The sequence below is a fragment of the Chenopodium quinoa genome, unplaced genomic scaffold (genome assembly GCF_001683475.1).
Source record: "Chenopodium quinoa cultivar QQ74 unplaced genomic scaffold, ASM168347v1, whole genome shotgun sequence".
NCBI classification, from domain to species: domain Eukaryota; kingdom Viridiplantae; phylum Streptophyta; class Magnoliopsida; order Caryophyllales; family Amaranthaceae; genus Chenopodium; species Chenopodium quinoa.
The window spans coordinates 991,244-1,016,615 of record NW_018743893.1 but is presented as its reverse complement, the minus strand read 5'-3'; the positions used below and the strand labels follow the sequence as shown (position 1 = coordinate 1,016,615).

Below are 25,372 nucleotides of genomic sequence, written 5' to 3'. Positions count from 1 at the left end.
AATTTTTTATTTCCTTTTAATGTCACCAAACTAGTACAAATACAACCATTAAACTCTGTCTTTCCTCCATTGCACTGATCTCTCTAAAAACATCCCAACTAAAAACACTAACTCAACAATGGCGGATGATATCTCGACACCGCCAACGTTACGACTACGAAAGAAGGAATTCATACCCAAAATCCCCAACAAGGTTGGCATGAACGTTTGCGGTGTTACTCCTTACGATTACTCCCATATCGGCCATGTTCGTGTGTTTGTTACTTTCGACGTTCTTTATCGATACTTGATGGATGTAGGTTATCAAGTTACATATGTGAGGAATTTCACTGATATTGATGACAAGATTATTCACAAATCAAACGAGCACAAGGCGAAAAACCCGGATGATCCTCTAAGTCATCCTTTGAGTTTAAGCAATTATTATGCTGAAGAGTTTTTGAGGAATATGGATGATCTTCAATGCTTGAGGCTGACTCATCAACCTCGTGTTTCCGAGCATGTTGATCAGGTTATAGATATGATAATCAAGCTTATCGAGAATGGTTATGCCTATTGTGTTGATGATGGAGATGTTTATTTTGATACGTTTTGAGCAGGCAAGGAGCTTAACTATGGGAACTTGGTGGCTAGAAGGAAAGTTGAGGATAATCGAGCAGGCGAATGTGTTGCTGTGGATGGTAGAAAGCGAAATCCTGCTGATTTGCATTGTGGAAGGCTGTGAAACCTGATGAGTCCTTGGGGTCGAGGAAGGCCTGGATGGAACATAGAATGTAGCGTGATGAGTGCTCATTACTTGACTACCTCTTTTGATATTCATGGTGGTGGGATGGACTTGATATTTCCTCACGAGAATGAGCTCGCGATTAGCCTTGCCGCGTGTGGCAAGGCTAATGTCGGTTGCTGGATGCATAATGAGTTTGTGACTATTAACAAAGACAAGATGTCTAAGTCAACCAGGAATTTCTTTACTATTCGAGAGGTTACCAAAAGATATCATCCCTTGGCTTTGAGATACTTCTTGTTAAGCAACAACTACGGTTCACCAATGAATTATTCCGAGTGTGAGATTAATCTTGCATCTAGCGCGATCTTCAAGGTTTATCAAACGTTACAAGTAGAAGTGCTCTGTTATCGAACCAGGGGAGCTCGAAACTCTCTGATGCGGCTAGTACTAAAGGATGATTTCGATAGGTATATGAATGATGACTTGAAAACCGCGAAAATACTGAAAGGAAGTCTTGATAAGGCATTGAGTTCGATGAACAAGGAATTGAAGGAGCTAATAAAGGAGGAATCACTTTTCGAATGGGAGGAGACAATGAGGAAGGTTTTAGAGGTCTTAGGACTGCTTTCTGCTCGGCCTTATGACGAGGTCTTACAGGAGTTCAAGGAGAAGGCTTTGATTAGACCTGAGATGACGGAAGATGAAGTATCGAGTTTGATTGAAGAAAGAGAAGCATTGAAGGCAAAGAAAGAATACACCAAAAGTGACCGGATTAGGAGCGAGTTGAAAGATAAGGGCATCATCTTGATGGATACTACGCTACCAACCGGCGCAATATATACTACATGGAGGCCACCTAGTGGTAAGGATTGAGCCTTCTAACCTTGAGGTTGGACGTTCAATTATCCCCACTAGAGGCACTAAATAAAGTACTACGAACAGTACGACATGGAGGCCATGCATAATTTAGGATTACAAATTTACAGTAGGAGGCTGCATTGTATTCGTCTTATTCTCTATTAAATTTGTATAAGTTTTGGTGACATTGAAAAGTCAAATGAGATAAACAATAAAGAATAGAGGAAATAATACATTAGGAAAAATACAACTATTAAAGTCAAAGTGTATCTATGTCATTTATGAAATCCTATGCAACGAAGGTTGTAGATTAAACAAACGAATTTAATTAAAATAATAATTTCAAAATAAAAGAAATACAAGTATTGTACACCCAAAAGTTTTTGCATTTATTTTTGGTCAAAAATTGATTAGCTCAGTGACCCTTAATTGACTCTAGTGGAGTACTTGTGTAGTTGTGTTAGAGATATTAAGATATAATCATCGTAATTTTTTTTTTGTTTTTTTTGTTTGTTTTAATTTTGTTTTATTAATCATCGTAAAATTATATGTGTAATGTACTTCCATATTGATATTGAGAGATTTTATATTTTATTTATGTTAAGATATTATATAGTAAATATATCGTATCTTTTGGATTATGATTAGTATATCTTTTACAAAGATTATTTCCTATCTTATGTTATCTTAGTAGCAGCTTGCATCGAGATTAACATTCACATATATTTAATCTCATAATTTGATAAATTTGTTTTCGTACTACTTTATAAAAGAAAAACGTTTAATTCTAATTGAGTAGCAGGGAGAAGAAATTCTAAACCCAAAGTACCAACTCGTTATCATTATAGTGTTTTTATTAGTGTCCATGATGAGTAGCAGAGAGAAGAAATTATCATTGCCGGAGGACAGCTATTTGCCGGAGGAATTGTTGACGGAGATCTTGGCAAGGCTACCGTCGAAAACCCTCTTGAAATTCAGGTCTGTATGTAAAACCTGGTGTTCTTTAATCGATTCCTCGGATTTCATCAAACTTTACAACAACACTTCAAAAACTCATTATTTCATAGCAAATGGAAACGTTGTACACAAGGGATGTATATTTACAGTTCGTCATATTGACACATTGATGAATATTAAAATTGCGAACAATGTGAGATTGCCTGATTCATACTCGATTTCTGGAAGCTGTAATGGGTTGATTTTGTTGAGAAATCGTAGCAGTAGCAATGAGGTTTTGTGGAACCTTGTATTAGGAGGTCATTGATTCTTCCCTCTTGTCCTATTATTACAGATCCTATTTTTACTTACATTACTTATGCTCTAGGATTTTCCCCTTCTAGTAATGATTATAAGGTGCTTGCCATTGATAAATTCAGATTTCATGAGGTCCCAATTGCTGTATATTCACTCGTTGATCGCCTTTGGAGAGTTAAACCGAATCAGGCTAATAATTCCGATTGGGGTTTATCGTCGGGGTTTGAATATTGTGAAGATGATCAGTTTGTTAGTTGTAGAGGGGTTGTATATTGGATTGAAAGTAATTTCTACTACAAAGCCGGTGTTAGTCAGAAACTCTACTTGTTTAATTTTGATGTCGAAGAATTTAGTGTTATGCAACTGCCTGATGCTGTGAAAGACAGCATTGTTAGGTTCATTTTTAAACATGGTGAGTCCTTAGCAGTTTTCAGTATGTCCTCTGAAAGAAGCTGCATATGGGTTTTGGAAAAGGATGGTGGAGAGGATCCATGGAGGCTATGGTTTTCAGGAGATCCGAATTCACGCGTTTCCAAGTTGTTTGAACGTTCACCTGTAAAGACGGTCTATGTTCAACACAGCAATACATTTTTGTTTAAGACCTCTCACGCTATAATGTCTTATAGCATTGCAAGCAACCATGCACGAACTCTGGGGAAAAAATCTATGGGTTGTCATAGTTCTTTAGCGACTTATGTAGAAAGCTTGGTACTACACAAAGGTTTTGGAGTGAACACTTTCACATCTTTCCTATGAATTTGATGAAGGGTGAATAATGGCTGATTATGGAAGATCCGCAAAGGTAAAATCAATGACTTGCTCTTAGTTATGGGATTTTCCCACTTACATTTTCTAAAATCTGTAAATTACACAGTATGTCACATTAATTGCGTTGTTATTTGATAATGTCATGCTTTGAAATGCATTGTTCAGGCAAAGAACCATCAGTGAAGTTGCATTCCCTTTACCTTTAAAACACGAAACAAATTTAATTGTCCTATTGGCTTAGATGATGGGGCATAGTACGTACGTGATGATCAATTAAACTTCGAGTCTTTATTTGTTTATGTATGATCTGTATTCTTTGGAAACCATCAAGGAGACTATGACTGAGCCGCAGCCAAAGTGACTTGAATATGATGAAGTGGTGGTCTAGGGGAGGGTAGTGTTGCTGTTACAACAGGCTTATTAGCTGCAGTAGAAAATTAAAACTGTTAACTAAATGCTCATAAGGCTAATTAATATCCTAATTTTCAATATATATAAAAAAGATTAGAGTAAAATTAAATGTAATTAAACTCTCTCTATGGCATCCTTCATTGAAATTTGGACAGTATGTGTCCCTAAAATTGCTATATAATTTTTTTACTCTTTTATAGTTTGATATATACCTTTCTTTCCTTTACAAGCAACTCTGCCTCAACTCTCAAGTTTTGCTTCTCTGTTGATTTTTGATTTTTCAACTTAAACTCAGATGTAGTTTGGTAAAAGTAAAACAGGGTTTTCTTGTGATTTTTGAGGCACAAATAGACTATATGGTTCTCTTTATGGTTTCGTTTATTTTAAATTTTTGGTACATTTATGATTTGCTCCGATTTCATTCTTGTTTGTGACAGCTGATCTTTTAGAGAGATGCATACTCGGCTACTAGTAGCGCTGTTTGAAGTAGTAAGCAGGGGAAGCTAAGTGCTCCGTTATAGTTGTGTTTTGCTACTGCCACTCAATTATGGTGTAATATAGTGGTGCATGCCTTAGCTTAGAGATTAATTAGATTCATATTTTAGTGGATGTATGGCCTGAATCATTTTGGTCCCAAGTGCAACACGCCAACACTGTTAAGTAGTTAGTACGAAATATATGTCGACAATGCATTTGTATTAATGTTTACTCCTTCCGTTTTTATTCAAGTGCCCTATTTTTTACTTTGTCACCATTATATGTATCACTTTGACCGATGTTTGCTCTTAATATACTCTATGTCCTAGAATAATTGACACGGTCAAACTTGACATACTTGTTAATACACTAGTTTGAAATATGACTATCATCATATTATTTTAATGTTAAACAATGTGATCGGTTCAAATTTTCACATATGATATGGACGCAATTAGCCTTCAAATATCTACAATGCATATATAATTTTTGAAAATTTTAATTGAACATAAATTAAATATTTTTGAGAAACTTTAAAATTATAATTAAAATTACATAAATGAAACTTAAAATTTGATAAATAAAAAAATGTTGATTATACAAATTTAATACAAAAATAAAGTAATATTTAATTACTTGGAGAAAAATATATCAATTTTGAACTTCATATTATATGATAGTTATATTTCAAACGACCACCATAAAATTTTCAAGAGTGTACTTGTGTTAGAAATATAAAATATAATCATCGGAAATACTATATTTTCCATATTGATATTATTAGAAGATTTTTTATATGTAGTCAGTAGGATTATTATTTATGGTAAGATATTATTTAGTGAATATATATATTTTCCTATCTTATTTTTAGTTTATTATTAGGATAGGTTTAGATTGATTATATATATTGATTTGCTTAGAAACTTGGTTAGCAAGGCTATGGAAGTTGTATTATAAATACCTTTGTCTGTCACCAAATAAAATCGGTTGGCATATTGAGTTTGACTTGTAGAGATTTTCATTGTTTTGCAGAGATTTAATTGTTATTAAACCTTGGTGAGGAATTGATAACTTCACATCTTAGTTACAATTTGATATTGCTTGGAAATCTGCATCAATCATAGTGTTTAATTTTAGTCTCCAAAATGAGTAACCTAGAGAAGAAATTCTCGGGCAGGAGGACAGCTATTTGTCAGAGGAATTGTTGATGGAGATCTTGGTAAGGCTACCGTCGAAAACCCTAATGAAATTCTAAATACTGCAAAAATTTATCATCTGATAACAAATAAAAATATTGCAAACAAGGGATGTACATTTAATGACGTTATAGTTTTTCGTGGCGACACATTTATTAATATTGCAAATCGTGTTCAATTGCGTGATTTGTACATAATTTCTGGGAGCTATAATGGGTTGATTCTGTTGAGAAATTGTAAGGAGGTTAGATTCTGGAACCCACGTATTAGGAGGTCATTCTTAGATGCGACCTCCTTTTGTTTTGCCGTGGTTTGGAACCCACTGCCTCAAAAGCGAAATACGCCACCACCGGTACAGATTCTCCAATGACGCACGCCCCCCAAGTTTTACACAACGACCTCCACACCAAAAAAGGGAAACAAATAAACGAAGTTGACCCAAGAAACAGGCGGGCCCGGTCGGGCTACCGGCCGCCTGACCGGGCGTGAGAGAAACTCTCCCAAACGCGCCCGGTCGAGCGATCTCGAATTCTCACCTCAGGCAAGCAACCGGGCAAGAGCCGCTTGCTCGGGCTCGTCAAACTTAGGTCTTGCCGCCCAGCCGGGCAAATCATTGCCCTCCCGGGACCGAGAGCCCTCCTTTCCTGTAGCCAACTTCGCTCGGTTGGGCAAGAGTCGCCCGGTCGAGCGTGAGTACTCCTTCGAGGCGTCGTTTATTCCCTCACGAGTGTGGATCGTAATAGCTTTGCGAATCTTCCGATTGCGTTATCATTTCCAAAAGTCATTACTTCTTCCCTATTGTCCTTATTTCGAAGTCGAAAATATGAACGTAACTTTTTTTCTAGTATTTTGCCCTTCTATTAATGATTAGAAGGTGCTTGCGTTTAATATACTCAAAAGTTGTGATGACCCAATTGCTGTATATTCACTCGCTGATCACCTTTGGAGAGTTGTACCTAATTGGACGACGAGTAAGTCCAATAATAGGCATTTAAGGGGGTTTATAGGATTATTTGAAGGAAAATTTGTTTGTTGTGAAGGGGTTATATATTGGATTAATAGTGATTTCAACAGAAAACTAAAAGTTAGTAGGGAACTGCCTGATGCTGTGAAAGAAAGCATTGTTATGTTCATTTTAGTACATGGTGAGTCCTTAGCAGTTTTCAGTATGTCCTCTAAAAAAAGGTGCATATGGGTTTTGGAAAAGGATGGTGGAGAGGATCCATGGAGGCTATGGTTTTTGGGAGATCCGAATGTAGACGTTTCCTACTTGTTTAAACGTGAGATTTTAAAGATTGTCTATGTTCAATAGAGTAACACATTTTTGTTCCTGACCTCTCATATTTTGATGGTTTATCAGATTGCAAGCTACCGTATAAGAACTCAAAGTAGGGGTCGAAATTCTTTAGAGATTTATAATTCTTTCGCGATTTATGTAAAAAGCTTGGCGTTGCACAAAGGTTTTGGAGAGAACACTTTCACATCTTTCCTATGAATCCAGATCCACAAAGGTAATATCAATGACTTGCTCTTAATCGATCATGGGATTTTTCACACTTGCATATTCTAATATAAAATCCGTAAATTACACAATATGTTACATGCATTATATTACACAACTTATATTAGTGACTTTAAACCTGTGATATGAATTCAAATTTGCTACATCTTTTTAAAACTCTTTTATAGTTTAATTATATATACCTTTCTATCCTTTACAAGCAAACTCTGCCTCAAGTTTTGCTTCTCTTGTGATTTTTGATTTTTCAACTTAAGCTCTCGTATAGTTTGGTAAAACTAAGCAATTCTTGAGATTTTTAGGCACAAATAGGCTATATGCTTCATTTATTGGTTTCGTTTGTTTAAAATTTTCGGTATAGTTATATGATTTGCTCTGATTTTCTTTGTGACAGCTGATCGTTAGAGAGATACATACTCGGCTACTGGTAGAGCTGTCAGAAGTTGCAAGCCGGGGAAGCTAAATGCTCCATTTTAATTTGTTTTGCTACTGCCACTCAATTATGGTGTGATAGTGGTGCATGCCTTAGCTCACTTGTGAGAATTTGAGATTAATTAGATTCTTATTTTAAGTCCCCAGTGCAAGTGTGTAACACTATTATGTAGTAAGTACGGATTATATGTCGACAATGCATTTATGTTAATGTATACTCCCTCCGTTTTTATTTAAGTGTCCCATTTTTTTTTTACTTGTCACTATTGACATGTATCACTGTGACCAAAGACGGATCTAGGACTTTAATATAGACTGGGCCAGTTCTCTAAACCTGATACATAAACAAACTTAGCTTTAGATTACAACAAAGAATAAAAAAAATAAAAAGAAGGAAAGGTAATAAGAAATACTTCGTATGATATAGATATTTATAGCTTTTATCCACCCAAAAAAAAGGAAAAAAAAAAAAAAGAGGAGGAATGAAAGGCCACTGACTGATTAGCATTTTAAATAATAAATGTTATAACAAAATAATAAAAAATAATTTGGTCACAAAAAAAAAAAAAAAAAAAAAAAAAAAGAAAAAAAAGGGAAATAATGTGGGCTATTGGAGTCGATCTCCAAACCAATTGTCGCAAAATGCATGCAAAGAATGAATCAACTTGTCAATTTTATTGCAACTCACTACAATCCTAAATTACATATACTGTTAACTGTGACCGACCGACCGATGACCGACCAATATGTACTCCTCCATTCCTCAATCGCTATAACAATTAACCAAATTCGAGTCAACAATGGAAAAATCAAACTCAAGCAGAAGCGACAAGACAACTTCCAACGCCAGATTGCTTGATTTACCGACGGATTTTTGGAGGGAGATCTTAGCCAGGCTGCCGGCGACAACTTCCATCGCCAGATTGGTTGATTTACCGACGGAATTGTGGAGGGAGATCTTAGCCCCTAATGAGATTCAGGTGTGTTTGTAAAACATGGTGTTCTTTCATTGATTCCTCTGATTTCATTCGTTTGCATCTTCAAATTTCCAACAACAATCGCAATAAATCTTAGCGCAACGGTGTAACTTTAGCATTTACAGCTTTGACACATTCAGTAAAATCAATGTTGTTTTCGAATATCCCAAAAAATGCGATGTATTAGGGTGTTGCTACGGGTTGATCTTGATCAAGTTTCATGGTGATATTGGTTTGTATAATCCCTTTATTCGTAAGTCGTTGTTGTCTAGTAAGGATTATAAAGTGCTTGCTTTTGGGTTTGATAAATGCCCCAAGTTTTCGATTGCAGTTTATTCCCTTAATGATAATCTTGATAGGTCAGATGTCCACACTGCAGGGTTTTTAAGTTTATATGATGCAACAGGGCGTTTTTGTTATTTATATACTGGGTAGGATGTCATCAGTATACTTCTCTTACCATGTTTCGAAGTCATTCATTGACTCATCTTGTATTGTTTGATTTTGATTCCGAGGAATTGGACTTTGTGGACTTGCCTGATGCTGCAAAAAAAAGTCACAGTATATTTAATTTCGTTCTCGAATGGCAGTTTTCAGTATGTCTGAACGTTCTTGGATATGGGTTTTGGTGAATAATAATGGTGGAGAGAAATCATGGCGGATGTGGTATAATGTTTTTTTTTTTTTTTTTTTTTTTTTTTTTTTTTTTGGTGCACACGAGGGGCTAAGTCCCGGGAAAAAACAAAAATAAAGGAAAAAACTAACGAGGAACTAGACGTGGCACTGCCACACCAACTACATCATTATGCAAAATACGACCAAGGGCTAAAGTCGGGACTTGAATCAACTCAAACTTGTTCTGTAGAATTCCTTGATTAGCGAGCCAATCTGCAGCTTGATTTGCTTCACGATAAATATGTATGACATTGACTTCCCAATACAGCTTCGCTATTAGGCTTTTGCAATGAAGAATGTCATGAATACACTCTCCATTATAATCATCCGAGCTATTAAGAATGTGAGCTAAAGCTTGATTATCAACCTGGACCTGTAGATTCTTGATCCCCATTCTAAGAGCTAGCTCCAACCCGTACTCCACAGCAAGTACTTCAGCTTTGAAGGCCATGCAGTGACCAAGCTTTAAGGAGTAAGCATACTTCATCCTGCCAGCATTATCACGTATGATCCCCCCTCCCCCTGCAGGACCAGGGGACCCTTTAGCAGCCCCATCCGAGTTCAAAGACATCCATCCAGCAGGAGGTGCTATCCATTTAATGAAATTTTCTCTTCTAGTTAAAACGTTCCCTGCATTCCCAGGCTCACCATCTCCCACAATTCTCCAAACCTCCTCAAATCGTTCCAACAAAAACGTTCTTACATCAATTGGAATTTCATTCGTCCTACCAAAAGCAACAACATTCCTCCACCTCCATATCCACCATATAACTATAGCAAAGTATGTTGGCCAGATCTCAGGAGATAGATCATTTCGCCTTTGAACCTTGATGTTACGAATCACCCACTGTTTGAGGGAGCCATTTCGGAAATCAGGAGCGTTTGCAGGGCCTCCTACTTGACGCCACACTTCTCTCGCTGCTTTACAATCTCTAAGGATATGGATTGTATCTTCTTCGACATTTGGGCACAGCTTACAGCAAGGATCATCTGTTAGTGAACGCTTGTACCTATTGGTGTTGCATAGCACTCTATTATGGAGTACTAGCCATAAGAAAACTCTAACTCTTTGCTGGACCCTTAACTTCCATACTAGATTCCATGAACCATCATCCAGCTCCTCATTATCCTTCCTAATTATTTGCAAGGCTGATTTGATAGAGAATTTGCCTTTGCCTCCTTTATTCCAGTATACAAGATCACCTCTCTCTGGGTTAATAATGAGGGAGTGAGCTTCAATTTCTCTTACTATATTTTGCGGTAATAAATCCACAAAGGCAGCCCATTTCCATCCTAATTCTTCATCCCACATTTCAGCTACAGTTGCACCTTCAATGTCTAAGGGAATGTTTGCAATAGCCATCTCCCTAAGAGTATTCGAGCCAGCCCATCTATGATCCCAGAATAATGTTTTGGAACCATTACTTACTGCAGTCCTAGCCCCCTGCGAGATAGTCTTTGCACTCTCAGTAATTCCCTTCCATACATTAGACATATTTGTCTTTGGTTCAAACATATCCACATCACATCTCCCTTTGCAGTACTTACTCCTAAGAACTCTAGGCCATAAAGCATTTGGCTCCGTAAGAATTCTCCATCCAAGCTTAGTTAGAAAAGCCATATTGGCTTGCCTGGCTGAACGAATGTTAAGCCCTCCCAACTCCTTCGGTTTTTGCAGATTTTCCCATGAAATTAAATGAATTTTACGTTTTTCCTCATCTCCTCCCCAGATGAATCTTCTTGCTCTCTTATCAATATCATCACATATCATTCTTGGCAATCTGGCAGTTTGCATAGCATAGGAAGCCATGGTGGTAATTGTTGATTTTGCTAGAGTGATTCTCCCTGCAAGTGATAAATATTTTGTTTTCCACCCCGATAATCTGCGATCTATCTTTTCACATAAATAACCAAAGGTATCACGAGTTACCCTGCTTGTTATAGTAGGCATGCCCAAATACATTCCTAAGTCAGCAGTTTCTTCAATCCCCAAGAAGTTAGTAACTTCCTGCCTTTGAGTATCATTTGTATTCCCAAAAAAATAAATTCTAGACTTTGGGTAACTGATTAATTGCCCTGAAGCTGCACAAAACTTTTCCAGACAATGCTTCACCCAGTTAGCTTGTTCATAAGTTGCTTTAGCAAACAAAATTATATCGTCTGCAAAAGCCAAGTTTGTAAGCTTTGGACCATCCCTACTGGCTCTTATAGGTTTCCACCTATTAAGTATGACCGATTCTTCAATCAATTGATTCAGGCGTTCCATACATAATACAAAGATGTACGGTGATAGAGGATCTCCTTGCCGTATGCCTCGCTTAGGGGAAAAAGCTTGAGTTGGTTCACCATTCCACAGTACACGCATAGAGGAGGTTGTAATACACTCCATTATCACATCAACTAGCAAAATAGGGAAACGAATCTCCATTAAAGTATCCCGTTTAAAATCCCATCGTAGACGATCATACGCCTTCTCAAAGTCAATTTTGATAGCCATGTATCCTGTGTTTCCTTTTTTGTTTCTCATAGTGTGAATTACTTCTTGAACAATAACAATGTTATCGGTTATTTGTCTTCCCGGAACAAAGCTTGTTTGCGTACAAGAAGTAAGGTGAGGCATCATGGGTTTAATTCTATTCACAATAGTTTTCGTGATTATTTTATAAATCACATTGCATAAGCTAATAGGGCGAAATTGGGAGGCTAACTCCGGCTTATCAACTTTTGGGATTAGGACTAAAAAAGTGTCATTCAGAGTATGCGGTAATCCCTTACCATTTAGAACATCAAACGCTACAATATATACATTGCTTGCTACCAGATCCCAATGCTTCTGATAAAATAAGGCTTGGAAGCCATCTGGACCCGGGGCCTTGAGAGAGCCCATTTCTTGAACAACTTTGTCAATCTCGCACTTGAGGAAGGGTCTGGTCAGGTTATTCCATGCCTGAGCTGTAAACTCAGGGAATATGTCACGAGGCAGGTCATCATGGGGTTGCTTCTCCTCACTATTAAATAATTTCTCAAAATATTCAACTATGGTGTTTTGGTACTGGCTTATCTGTAATCCAATCCCCATCCACATCTTTCTTTATTGCTGAAATTTTATTACGCCATCTCCTAGCAATAGTACTTAGATGGAAAAAAGTGGTATTTCTATCCCCATCACGGATCCAGTCCACCCTTGACTTTTGGTACCAAAGTAATTCTTCCTGTGCTAGAACTCCATCTAGCTCCACCCTTAATTTCGATTCAAGCTTTATTAAGTCTCTTGCTTTTTGAAGTGCAAGAGCTCTTTGAACCCCTGCAATTCTGGCCAGCAGGTTACGTTTCTTCTTGAAGATATTATGGAATGTGTTCTTATTCCATTCTTGAAGCTCTTCAGCCAGACGGTTCAGATGGGGTATCAATGGTGCTTCTTTGTCCCATTTTGAATCCACAAAATCCCGGAAATTCTCATGGGTCATCCAAGCAGCTTGAAAGCGAAAAGGCTTGTTGATTTCCGAAATTGGTGCAAATCCATTTGGGGCAATGAGAATCGGACAGTGATCCGATTGAATAGCAGGTAATATTTTCACTGAGGCATTCGGGAATCTTAAACTCCACTCTCCATTGCACATAGCTTTGTCTAATCTGGCACTCCTCCATGTGTTCACATTCGTACCTCTGGCCCAGGTATGAGAAGCACCACTAAACTCTATCTCCATTAAACCCAAGTCCTCTATCCATTCGTTGAAACGAGCAGTCCTTCGAGAAGTATCTGCACAACTTGAACTTCTCCCATTGGTATCTAGTTTCATTAAAATCACCTCCTAACATCCAAGGTTTATCATTTGAAATTGCAAATTCTTTCAACTCTCTCCAAAGACCTTGTCTTTTTGTAGGATCAGGGCTCGCATAAACAGCCGTAAAGTACCAAGGCATGCCATCTACTCTTTGTATCTCCATGGTAATAAATTGATTGTGTTTGTAAATTGGTTCAACAGTTACAAGATCCTTCTTCCAGTAAATCCATATCCCCCCACTGAATCCCTGTGCATCCACTCTAGAATGGCCATCATAACCAATTATGCTCGCAATTTTAACTGCTTGAGTACCACCCATATGGGTTTCTACTAGAGCAATAACATTCGGTTTATGAATCCTAATTATTTCTTTTAACGCAGCTATAAATTCCCTACTTCCTGCCCCCTGCACGTTCCAAATCATGCAAGAGATAGGTATTTTGTTCAAAGCCAAATTAGCTAAGTTACCATTCATCATATTAATGGAAGAGTTTTTTGTACTTAAGAACGCTTGTTCAATTAACCGAATAATTCGATTAATCTCTACTGGGATCATCAGGTTCACCACTAATTCTGGTGGTTCTGGCATCGGTTCTATCCAAGTCTCCATCTGGACCTCCATTACATGAGTCAGGGGGTCGGCTGTGATCAAATAGGGGACCTCCATCAGTTGTCCTACAAAAATTGTTTTCTCTGGGGGTATCTTGAGCGAGATCACATCTCGAGAGAACATCACCATTGCTTCTCAACTCTATAAAACCTCTTGTTTCCTCTGTTTCTCTTTGACAAGGCTCTTGATTATTAGCTTCTTAAGTGGCGTTTATTGGTGGATTGGTGGCGTTTATAGGTGGTATAATGTGACCGTATTAGGTTTCCACTAAATTCCAAATTTTCAAACTGCAGCAGGCAAAGTGTTAATAGCAATTAGCTAGATAAGATTATCTCCAATGATGAGACTTAGGGAGTTTTTTTTAGGAAAGAGAGAGTATTTTTTGCAAAGGATACCAATAAGTTGATATTTAAACCTAGCAACTCCAAAAGAAAGTTGCTAAGTTTATATGGATACTCAACTTTGAGTCTCATTTGACAAAAAGTGTAGGCCCTTTATCAATATTATAATATGTTTTGTAATTTATTTTAAAAAAAAAAAACCTTACAATATAGATTTGGTGGGCCATAAATTGAAAGTGACATTAGTATACTTTAGAGAGTCTCACCATTTGAAAATTAAACTTCACATGAGTTGCTAAATTGAGAAGTGGGTTGGGTATTACCATTGGAGTTAAAAAAACAACTCATTTTGTATTTCAATACTCAAAGTTGAGTCTCATCAATAGAGATGGTCTAAGTGTTAAGGACAACATCAACATCAGATTGGAGTATTAAGTATTATTAAACAACCTAAGTTCAATATTCTTTATAAAATTTAAAATCAAGTTGATATAGCTTATATAAGCACCATTAGACATTCAGAAGTCCTTAAATCATCAAAAAGACGATTTTTGAGATCATAGGACATTGTATTTCTCTCTATCATCATAGCACATATGAATAATGTTACAGCCATGATGTTGGAAAAGCTCCTACGAACCATGAGATGAATATGTTGAAAACCATTTACTCCACGACTCGTGGGCATCCTCGTCGTTAACCATCACCCATATGCTGTTTTTGCCAAGGCGAAATATCAAAGAGAGTACCGATCCTGATCTAACCGGCTTTTCTTCTCTCCTTATCCATCCTTTGGTACATTGAAACCCTTAACCTCCCTATTGATTAAGTGACTCAATTGAATCAACTCATATACTTAAGCTTCTATCGGAAGCTACTACTAGTTATAATAACACATACACTCCAAAGTGACGAGCCAAGATTGTTACACCATAGTCAGCCACGTCTAATTACTACGGAGTACATACTACATTACTAGTAGGTATAATAACCCACATTTCATTTGATATATTTTTCCCTACCGGGTTAGCCTACCTATAAAATCAAAGTTTAGTCAAATCAAGCCGTCAAATCTAATCAGAAAAAAAAAGATCATATTAGATTATGCTTCCTCTGTTCTTTTTCACTTAACCTGCTTTGACTTTTACACTATTCACTACCTCCCCTTTGACCGTACTGTGTGAATAATATGTAAGGAAAAACATATTATTTATATAAATATATATAAATATTTAATTTTTATCATATAAATATATATAAATGTTTAATTTTTAAAAACATAACAAAAAATCGTGCACCAATTATATAACTCTACTTGAATCTAACTTTTTATACTCCGTACTTAATTATTTTATCAAGTACCCAAAATAAAAAAAATGAAAAAAAATCAAGAGCATTAAGAGTCACATACTCACATTATAAGCTTGTTAAAAAATAAAAAAAATAAAAAAAGAAGCATGTCAAATTATCTTGGGTAATTTTGGATATCTATGATCAAATCACAGCATCAGCCGTACACTTGTTAAAATTTTCTTACAATAAGAAAATGTTAAAATTTAGTCCCTCTTAAATTACTAAAATAACCCCTAACCCAACAAAACGTTTCTATATAATCATCCGTATTTTTGTGTCATAACTAACATTCAATCAAATTAAAGAAACCCGAAATTAATTTTTCTCCTTCCTGCCAATAATTCCCTCGATTAAGCGCTTTCTTCAATTGAATCAATCAATCTAATTCGTCAATGAAGAATACTCAATCGAAAAGCAGGATGAATGAGAAGACGACGAAGATTAATCCGTTCGATAAATTACCAAGTGAATTAATCACAAATATTTTTACAAAACTCCCTGTAAAAAGCATGTTAAAAGCAAGGTCAATTTGCAAAGAATGGAACTCCATTATTACCCATCAAGATTTCACCTCACTTCATCTTCAACTTCAACCTCAACCGAGAAACCACTTCTTATGCCGTCAAAGAGAGCAAGGAGCGTTAGCCATTCGTCGAACCGATTCCTTTACTCAAGTTGATCAGCTCATTACACCAGAAATCTTCCAAGATACTGTGGTTACCCGTGTTGCCAGTTATGTTAATGGGGTGTTACTAATGTACACGACTATTCCAAAACACGAAACCGACAACTCGGAAATTATACTGTGGAATCCGTCTATCCGAAAGATGTTAGGAATCCCATGTTTTATACCGGGAGGGTGGGATTATAGGGTCAAGTTTGGGTTCGGGTTCGATTCCGTGAGTAGGGCTTACAAGGTAGTATCCGTATGTTCGGTGAGATTCTTATCAAGAACCAAGGTTTACAGCTTACGGAATCGTTTGTGGTTAAACCCGAAACAGAGGAAACCTGCAAATCCTGCTGTGTATTTTAATGTATTCGCAATGCCTATGAATTTTGACAACGAGATTTATTGGCTTGGAAGTGTGAAAAGTAGCAATACAACAAAATTGACGCATTTTCTGTGTTTCGATCTTGATAAAGAGGCTTTTACTAGCATGAAATGTCCTGACATCGAGGTCAAGGCTGAGGAGCGGTATCTCATGAGATGCTCGGCAGTTTTGGATAATGCATTGGCAATTTTGGACTGCTATGGTAATCCTGATGGACAACATGGTAGTGTATGGAAGGGAGTAAAGTCGAGTTCCGGTTCGGATTTGGTTTGGACTAAACAATATAAATTGGATGTTACAAATAATGTTGCCCGGGGTTTGTCGCGTCATAAGGTTGAGATGTGGTTTCGTAACATACCTAAGGGATCGATTTCGGACGACGACCTCGAAAATCATGAGGATGAATTGAAGGCGCTCTCTGATGTTATTTGGGTGAGGATTAAGTTTCTTGATAGGTATGTGGAAAGCTTAGTACTCTTGCTTGAAGGAAATAATATTGAGTGATCAAGCAAGTAAGGGGTTACAAATTGGTCTTTGAAAGGTTCAACTCTAAGCTACATTTCATGGTTCGTTAATAATGCTGTTTTTTCTTCTTTTTTAGGAGCTTATTAGCTCTTATATTCTTCGCTTTCGATTGATTTTTAGACAATTTTTTTCCTTGTTTTGCTAGTACACTAGTAGTAGTAATTGTTGCTGTTGTTTAGTAGCAATTATATTTTGTAAGATAGCACAAGATAAACAATTTCTAAGTAGATGGGTCGCTTCCAATCAATGTATGGTTGAGTTGTTCGTAACTTTTTTTTTTTTTTTTTTTTTTTTTTTTTTTCATGTTCCCTGTTTTCTTTTCATGAATATTGATTACATACTCTGTCTTTTCAATTTTTTATCTACTGAATCTGATTTAATTAATAATTCTTAGAAAAATATGCGTATATGTCATGTACTTAGAATTTAAGTGTAGGGTGTAAATGTGTAATTGGTGAATTGGTCGTGCATCAAATTTTTAGGCATAATGAAAGTTAGATGTGGACATTTTAGACAATGTGAAGCAAGGCGTCCGAAGTTCCGAACAGTTCTGAAGTATCTGAACATTCCCTTTGCTGTCAAATGCTTAGGCAAAATGACGGGTCAAATTGGTTTTTGGTAGAATTCCTGTCAATTTAATTGGGTGTTGGGCTAAGTTCAGAACAAGTCAAATTCGGATTTAAGTTGAGTTCAAGTTGGTTACAAATCGGTATAAATTCAGGTTAAGTTCAAATTGGTTACAAGCTAAATCGGGTTAAATAGGTATCGGGTTGTGGTCAAATTATGTCAATTTGAAGCATCACTTAAACCCAAAAATTAATACTCCCTCCGTCCTTTTATTATATGCCTATTTTCCATTTTGCACGAGAATTGAGAAAGTTAAATTTTTTTTAATTAATAATTGGGAGTACAAATATGCATGTGGGGGTTAGAAAGAGATATAGAGAGAAAGAAAAAAGTGGTTGAGAATTAGGAGGGAGAAAGTATTGGGAATTGATGTCAAAATATATATAAAAAAAAAACGGATGACAAATCATCAAAAAGAGAATAAAGTACAATCTATAAATAGAAATAGACACTTAATTTTGATAACCCAAAAAAGGAATACAAACATATAATAAAAGGACGAAGGGAGTAATTAGTACAAACAGAAGTGTTGGTTTAGATTGGTTACGAAGAAAAACAATTATTGAAATTTGGGAACGGGGAGAGTGCTTAACAATTTGATAACGAATTTTCTTAAAAAATTTTGGCCGATCAAATAAAGTTAGCTAAGTGACCCTTGACGGCCTTGAGTGCACTTTTTTATGGTCAATAAACCGAACTTTGGGTCAAATAGACTCAAATGATGCTTGTTTTTTGTTGAAAAAAACTTTGTTTACTTTGGTTAAAAAAAAAAAAAAAAATGTTAAGTAACCGGTATTGATATTAGCCTCGTTCTATACCAAGTACGGAGTACCAACACTGCAAATGAAAAAAATTGATTGATTTCAATGGAGAAAATGAGTAGTATGGAGAGGGAATTCTCAGGGGACGACAAATTGCCGGAGGACCGCTATTTACCGACGGATTTGTTGATTGAGATCTTGGCAAGGCTACCTTCAAAAACCCTCTTAAAATTCAGGTCTGTTTGGAAAACCTGGTATTCTGTCATTGATTCCTCCAATTTCATATCTTTGCATCTTAATCGTTACACTTCAATTCCCAAAAAGTTACTCATAATCTGATAGCGATGGATGTATTTTCACATTTCATTGTAGTGATACATTTAACAAGATTGCTGAATCATATTCAATTTCTTTGTTGGAAAATGGTAGGGATGAGGCTCGATTGTGGAACCCTTTAATCATTGGATATTTTTTCTCCTGTTGCGAGGCCTTGTAGAAGTTGTTTTAGCTATGTAGCTTATGCTTTAGGATTTCCCCCTTCTACTAGTGATCATAAGGTGGTTACCTTCACGTCTAATAGATTTAATGATAATGCCTGGATTGATGTATACTCACTCACGGATCACCTTTGGAGAAGATAACCGAATCCGGTGAGTAAGTCAAATTGGGGTTTATCGGGGTTAAGACTCGCAGGAAGGTTAGTTTGTTGTGGAGGGGTCGTATATTGGGTTCATAGAAATCGCAAAGATAATAGGAAACTCTACTTGTATGACTTTGATGTCGAAGAATTTGGTGTTATGTGTTATGCAACTGCCTCATGCTGTGAAAGAAAGCACTACTAGGTTTATTTTTGCCCATGGCGAGTCCTTGGGAGTTTTATTGATGTCCTCTGAAAGTAGCTGCATATGGGTTTTGGAAAAGGATGGCGGAGAGAATCCATGGAGGCTATGGTTTAAGGAAGAACCAAATCTAGAAGCTTCCAAGGTGTTAGATTGTTTAAGTATTGTCTATAAGAGCACTACGTCTTTGTTGTTCAACACTCACAATCACATTACAATGTCTTATAACATTGCAAGCAACCAAACAAGTACTATGATGAGTAGCCGGATTTCTTTCCAGACTTATGTAGAAAGCTTGGTTTTACACAAAGGTTTTGATGAGACTATCACATCTTTCCTATGAAATTGATGAAGGGTTGATAATGGCTGATTCTGGAAGGTCACAGGTAATACTTGCTCTTTATCATGTGATTTATTTTTTTTTCATCCACTTACATCATCTAAAATCTGTAAAACACACATTATGATATATTAATTGTGTTTTGTTACGCTTTAAAATGCATTGTTTAGGAAGACTTGCTTTTGTTGTTCTATATAGACATTTCTTGAACTTGTCCTTAAATAGGATCATATAACCTTTTATCACATTTACCTGATGATGGTGTAGTTAATGTGTAAACCAAATAAAAAAAAAAAGGTTAATAAAGTGGATATTTCTTCTGGCATACTATTAACCATCAGTGAATGAAGTTGCATTCTCTTTACCTTTAAACACGAAACAATTTCTAATCCATCTCCAAAGTTGAACAAATGAATAATTACTCCCCTCAATAATGTGGTCTATCCTATATGCCCTTCCAAAATCTACTCATCCTCTCCAAGTAAGTAGTTAAGGTAATTTTGTCAATGAAAAATCGAAATCAATTAAATAAAGAAATTATTTGGAATAGGATTATTTTTGTAAGAAACTACCTTATAAAGTTGAGATTTGTGAAAATTACCTAATAAAAACATGTTGTAGTTAACCATCTTATTAAACCCAAAATATTGTAAGTTGCTACCTTTTGCCCGATTTCCCTTTACCTTCTTTTTGGGCGTTGAGCTACCCACGTGACCTAAAATTACTTTTTTTTTTTCTCTGTTGGCAGGGGTTACTATGTGACATAGGGTAATATGGTAATTAGTTTTGTCATCACTTGTGTCTATCCATGGCTTGAAAATAAGGTTGGTGACTTGGTGTTAGCATTCTCAATGTAAATATGATCCAAATAAGTAGAATTGAACATGAGAGGTTTTGCTTTTTGAACGTGGGAGAATTTGCTTGAGATCCAAATAAGTAGAATTGAATGTGGGAGGTTTTGCTTGAAAATCAATACCAAAGTCTGAGTCAATCAGAATGCTAGTGAGATGTTAAGTATGATACAAGTAAGAAGTTTGCTTTAGCACATTCTTGAGGCAGTGTTGGATCTTCACCTATAAGTGAAGCATCAGTCTTCACTGCGGAGTCTTGATCACCCACCTAGCAAATAGTGCTTTGGAGTATTATGAGTGAATGAAAACCCCTGGTATATCTTAGATAAACAGGTTCTATATGTGATCTTAATTATTTACGGATTTAGTCTTAAGCTTTGACTCTCTGTTGAAGCCTTTCAAGTTCTAAACATGATTATCTCCATGCCAAAATTAGAAACGTGAAAATAGCAACACTTTACCACAATAAGCAGATCCCAAATATATCCAAAATAGTCTAGTAGTCACAACAAGGAACTGGAAGACAAAGCATTTGATGAATACTTTTTGGGAGACATGTAAATCCATGAAGTTTTGGAGGGAGGTCTGTCAGGGTTGCCAGTGAAAAATTCAAGTGTGTGTGTAAAACATGAAGTTTTTTAGACTGTAATTGATTCCTTAGATTACATTTATGTGCGATGTAAACTTTACGTAGACAATTGCAACACACATCTGCTTGCCATTGAATGTTCGTTTAAGCTGTGCATTATTTGCACAGGAAAGCTGCTCATATTCTGAATAATCTATAATTCATATTTTCATACTTTTTTTTGTTGGCACTGTTTTGGACTGATGCCTATATAGAAGCCCACCCGAGACTATGAGAGGATGAGACAAGAGTGTAGAACCCTCTGCATGGGAAAGTCCTTGCTAAGCTACTTCCTCATTGTCTTTTTCATTCACTGGTATTCAGATAATTATACAATTGTTTCCTTTGGGGTTTCAGTTGTGTAAATATAATTTATCTACTCAAAAGTGATCTGTGGAGCATCGAATTCTGATAGGATAAATGTTGTTGATTAGCATCTATAAATTGGAGGTGGGTACATATTCTCACAATGCTGTATTGCTATCCTAATGTAATTTGAACCAAGAGACGTATCTTTTCTCCATTGACTTCGATGTCAAAGAATTGAGCTTTGTGAAAGTGCCAGTTGCTGCAAAAAATATTAGAGTTAGGTCTAAAACTTCTTCCTCTGTGAGTCATTAGTAGTTTTCACCGTGTCTTCTTAAGGAAGCTTCATACAGGTTGATAAAAAGGAGGATGGAGAGGATCAACTGGGCTATGGTCTATCTAGAGGTTCTAGGTGATTGCTAGTTTCTTCCATACACTTTTTTTTTTTTTTTTTTTTTTTTCATAAAGCTTACAATAGAGTGGAGTTATTTGGGGAAACAGAATTCTTTTGTAGATATTATTTCGCATTTGTGTGGCTAGATCGGTGTTGCATAAAGTATCTGAAGGGTAGACTTTGACATAATTTCCCAGGAAATTAAAGGAATTATAGACCCCTGGTTAAACTTTATGAAATAAATATGAACTTGACTAGGCACCTCTTGCCTTTCTCAATTTTAAAAATTTTTGCTAGCTCAACCTACATGCTGTAATTACAATTGCTTTTATGTTTAGCTATTCATGACTTATATACTACATTACTTAAGGATACTTAATGTTGTTCTTCCTTCGGATTACATTACATTTCTTTCCCATACAAGAAATTCTGACTCAAGTTTTATTCCCTATCTTGTTTTTGCATATCCTCTAAATCGGGATTCAACACTTTGTCATTTTCTAATCTGTTGGGTTAAACACTTTTTATTACTTATTATCCTCTGAATGAAAATTTCTTTGGAATTTGTGATTTCTTCCCTCTATAAAATTAGGAGATAAAATTAAGGGGAATGTGATTTGTAAGGCACAAATTTACTACTCCATATATTCTTCTTTGTTCGATTTGCTATGCTGGCTTTCTATCGTTTACATTTTAGGTATAATAACTGCTACTCTTATACTGTATATAATTGCAAATCTGCATTTCCCTTAATGTTTTCTTTTTCTTACCATGTAGAAAAATATTGTGAGTCTGCATTACTGCATGATTATTAGCCTTATATAATTGTTCGTTCAAGTGCTTATGTTATTTTTGGTATAAGGATGAAACTTTGCAATAGTTATGGTTTGCTATCAGATTTCTTTGTTACATTTGTCATTAAAATTATGTATTTTATCCATTTTCAGTTGTCATACTCTTCTAGACTTATAGTGGGGAGGGAGAGCGAGAAGGAATTGGTTCTTAGAGATACGCTGTAGGATATTATAAAATTTGATACTGACTTAATTATTTGCTGTTTACAGAGATGCATACTGGACTACTAGTAGCGCCCACTGTCTGAAGTTGCTAAATGCTCAGTTTAATTTTCTGTTGCTACTGCGAGTACTGCCGCTCACCATGGTGTAATATACTGGTGCGTGCTTAAGCTCAAATGTGAGAGTGAATGTGTGCCTGAAACTCGTATGTAAAGAGTCGTATATTGGGTGATGTATGTATGGCCTGTCATGTAGTTCAGTCCAAGTACATGCAAGACTGTTAATTAGTGAGTATGAAGTACATGCAAGAATGTTAATTAGTAAGTATGAAATATATGTTATTGATGTACTTGTGCTATTGTAATTCAAATACACCGTAAATTATATTGGTCCAATATGTTTTATATGTATCAGGTTCTGCTATTCAGGGACAATTCCTCTTAGTGTTTGTTCAAGCTACATGCTTTTTATGGCTTTTATGATTTATAATTAAGAGAATAAAGCCATATGAGGTTCAATAAGTCATTACCAAATACTACAAAATATTCTGCATTAGATTATGGGTAAGAAACCTAAATTGTATTGAAATTTATCTCAACGGATTGCATGATTTCCATTCTTTCTTTTTCTTTTTTTAATTAATCTGTTCTCTCACATCATTTACTACTTGTAGATTAGATCCCATGTAACTTTTTTGAAAGTATACTCCCATATATAATTACCATTAAACTTTACATACATGTTTTTTACCTATTAAACTCAGCTGCTTGAAACTCAGTGCTAGAATTTATTATTGGTCGGGTTAGGGCTGTTGCCGGTTGAAAGTAATCACAGGCTAATAGTGGGCCGATAATGTGAGAGCGAACAGACAAGTAAAATACGAAATCATATATGAAATATTTTTCTAATAATACTTTGTATTGAATTTGGGCTAATATTTTACTCGTAATATTTGTTAACCTTATCCAATAAAAACTCTTTCAACTTTGATCCAAATCAAAATTGACTTGATCGACATGTTTCAATTCGTTCAAAAAAGCCCAAATTCAAATTTTACTCGTATGGAATAGGGATGTCAACAAGTCGAATCTAAATTGGATTCTATTTAATCCATACAAATCTCCTTTTTAATAAGTATATTTAGATCCACGTGAAAATTTTATGCCTTAAACATATTTATTTTAAATTACGTTTTTAATGAAAAATTCCACAATTAAAAATATTTTAAATATATCTTAAGTATTATCGGAAATGATAAAAATTAACAACATGAGTAACACTAAAAGTATTTAAATTAAATAATGGATATATTTTTATAATTAGAAATAAAATTTGATTGTTTATAAAGACGAATTCATGGCTCGGATTTGGAATGGATCCATCTCCAAGGTAGAATCCAAACTCTGGATCCAAACAAAACAAAAACTCCAGACTTTGGATTACATTATTATGGTGTCCAAGCGGAAGAGTCATTTGCTACCCCTATGTTTATTATATTGTGCATTTTATACTTTTTTTTTTCCCACAGCAAACTGTCCTTGAGTTTAATTTACTACCAAATGAAGCTATAAAGTCTATCTCATTGCCATTGGTGTCAATGAAATACACATATTTAAAAAAAAAAAAAAAACTTGTGGTAGATATTCTGTTTCAGTTTTCCACTTATTCTATCCCCTGTGTTATTGGGTTTATTTTGTTTTAGAAATTCCGTCGGATGCGATTATCGGAAGAGGTTTTGTAGGAAAAACGACCTTTTTCGACGGAAATTTTCTGTCGGAAGACATTTTCCGGCCTGAAAAAGTCCGTCAAAAATTTTCGACGGATAATTTTCCGCCGGAAAATTCCGACGAAAATTCCCCCGAAAAATCCATTCAAAAAAGAAAAAAAAAACTGCACCACCACCGCTGTAGACACCTGATCATGTCTCCCCAAAAACCAAACCCAATTTGATTGGAGGTCGGATTTTGTACGGATTCTATCTTCAAAAATATCGCTGGACGATGCTTTTATCGCGTCGCGATACTAATATCACGCAGCGATATAAGTATCGCGCCGCGATATATCTGGCGTTTCGCGATACGATCAGTTTTACTCCAAGTCGAATTCTGACTCTTTTTTCTGATCTTTTCCCTCGTTTTTCCCTATAAATAGGGGACGTTTTCCTCAGTTTTGAATCACCAACAATCATCATCTTAATCCCTCTCTAAGCTATAAACTTTCCTCTCTCTATCTTTCTTAGCCTTAGCCTAAACACATCACACACCATACGTCCTTTGCAAGACTTGAATACTCCAAGCCCTTCTCGTAGTTGCCTTCGACCTTGACGTGAAAGGTTGATAGTTCTGAGGGTTTGGTCCCTAATCTATATTTCAATTATTATGTTATTTATTTGTTTGATTTATTTCTTTCTTGAATTTACTAACGTGTTTATTGTTTTGATTGAAAAAGATATGAGACATCAAAGTGAGTAGATCTTCTATCTTAATTATTCCTTTTATATAGAAATCATGCTTAGAATATTATTTTAATTCCTAGTATCATGTTAGGATGCTTCCATGCTTTCTAGTATCATGTTAGAATGCTTTTATGATTTCTAGTATCATGTTAGGGTATTATTTTAATATTTCTAATATTATTTTAATTCCTAGTA

The 25,372-nt window shown here is 35.7% G+C and overlaps 2 protein-coding genes and 1 pseudogene across 2 annotated transcripts; all 3 read left to right on the top strand.

Annotated features, from left to right (window-relative positions):
- The first annotated feature begins 118 nt into the window (after nucleotides 1–118).
- Nucleotides 119–1,600, top strand: LOC110686770 (annotated as a pseudogene).
- An 853-nt stretch (nucleotides 1,601–2,453) lies between these two features.
- LOC110686769 (F-box/kelch-repeat protein At3g23880-like) lies at nucleotides 2,454–3,790 on the top strand. Its single transcript, XM_021863374.1, has 3 exons — nucleotides 2,454–2,841; nucleotides 2,910–3,547; nucleotides 3,773–3,790. Exons 1-3 carry the CDS (start codon nucleotides 2,454–2,456, stop codon nucleotides 3,788–3,790), a joined length of 1,044 nt encoding a protein of 347 aa, XP_021719066.1.
- An 11,985-nt stretch (nucleotides 3,791–15,775) lies between these two features.
- On the top strand, nucleotides 15,776–16,939 carry LOC110686768 (F-box only protein 8-like). Its single transcript, XM_021863372.1, has one exon. It carries the CDS (start codon nucleotides 15,776–15,778, stop codon nucleotides 16,937–16,939), a length of 1,164 nt encoding a protein of 387 aa, XP_021719064.1.
- Nucleotides 16,940–25,372: the final 8,433 nt, after the last annotated feature.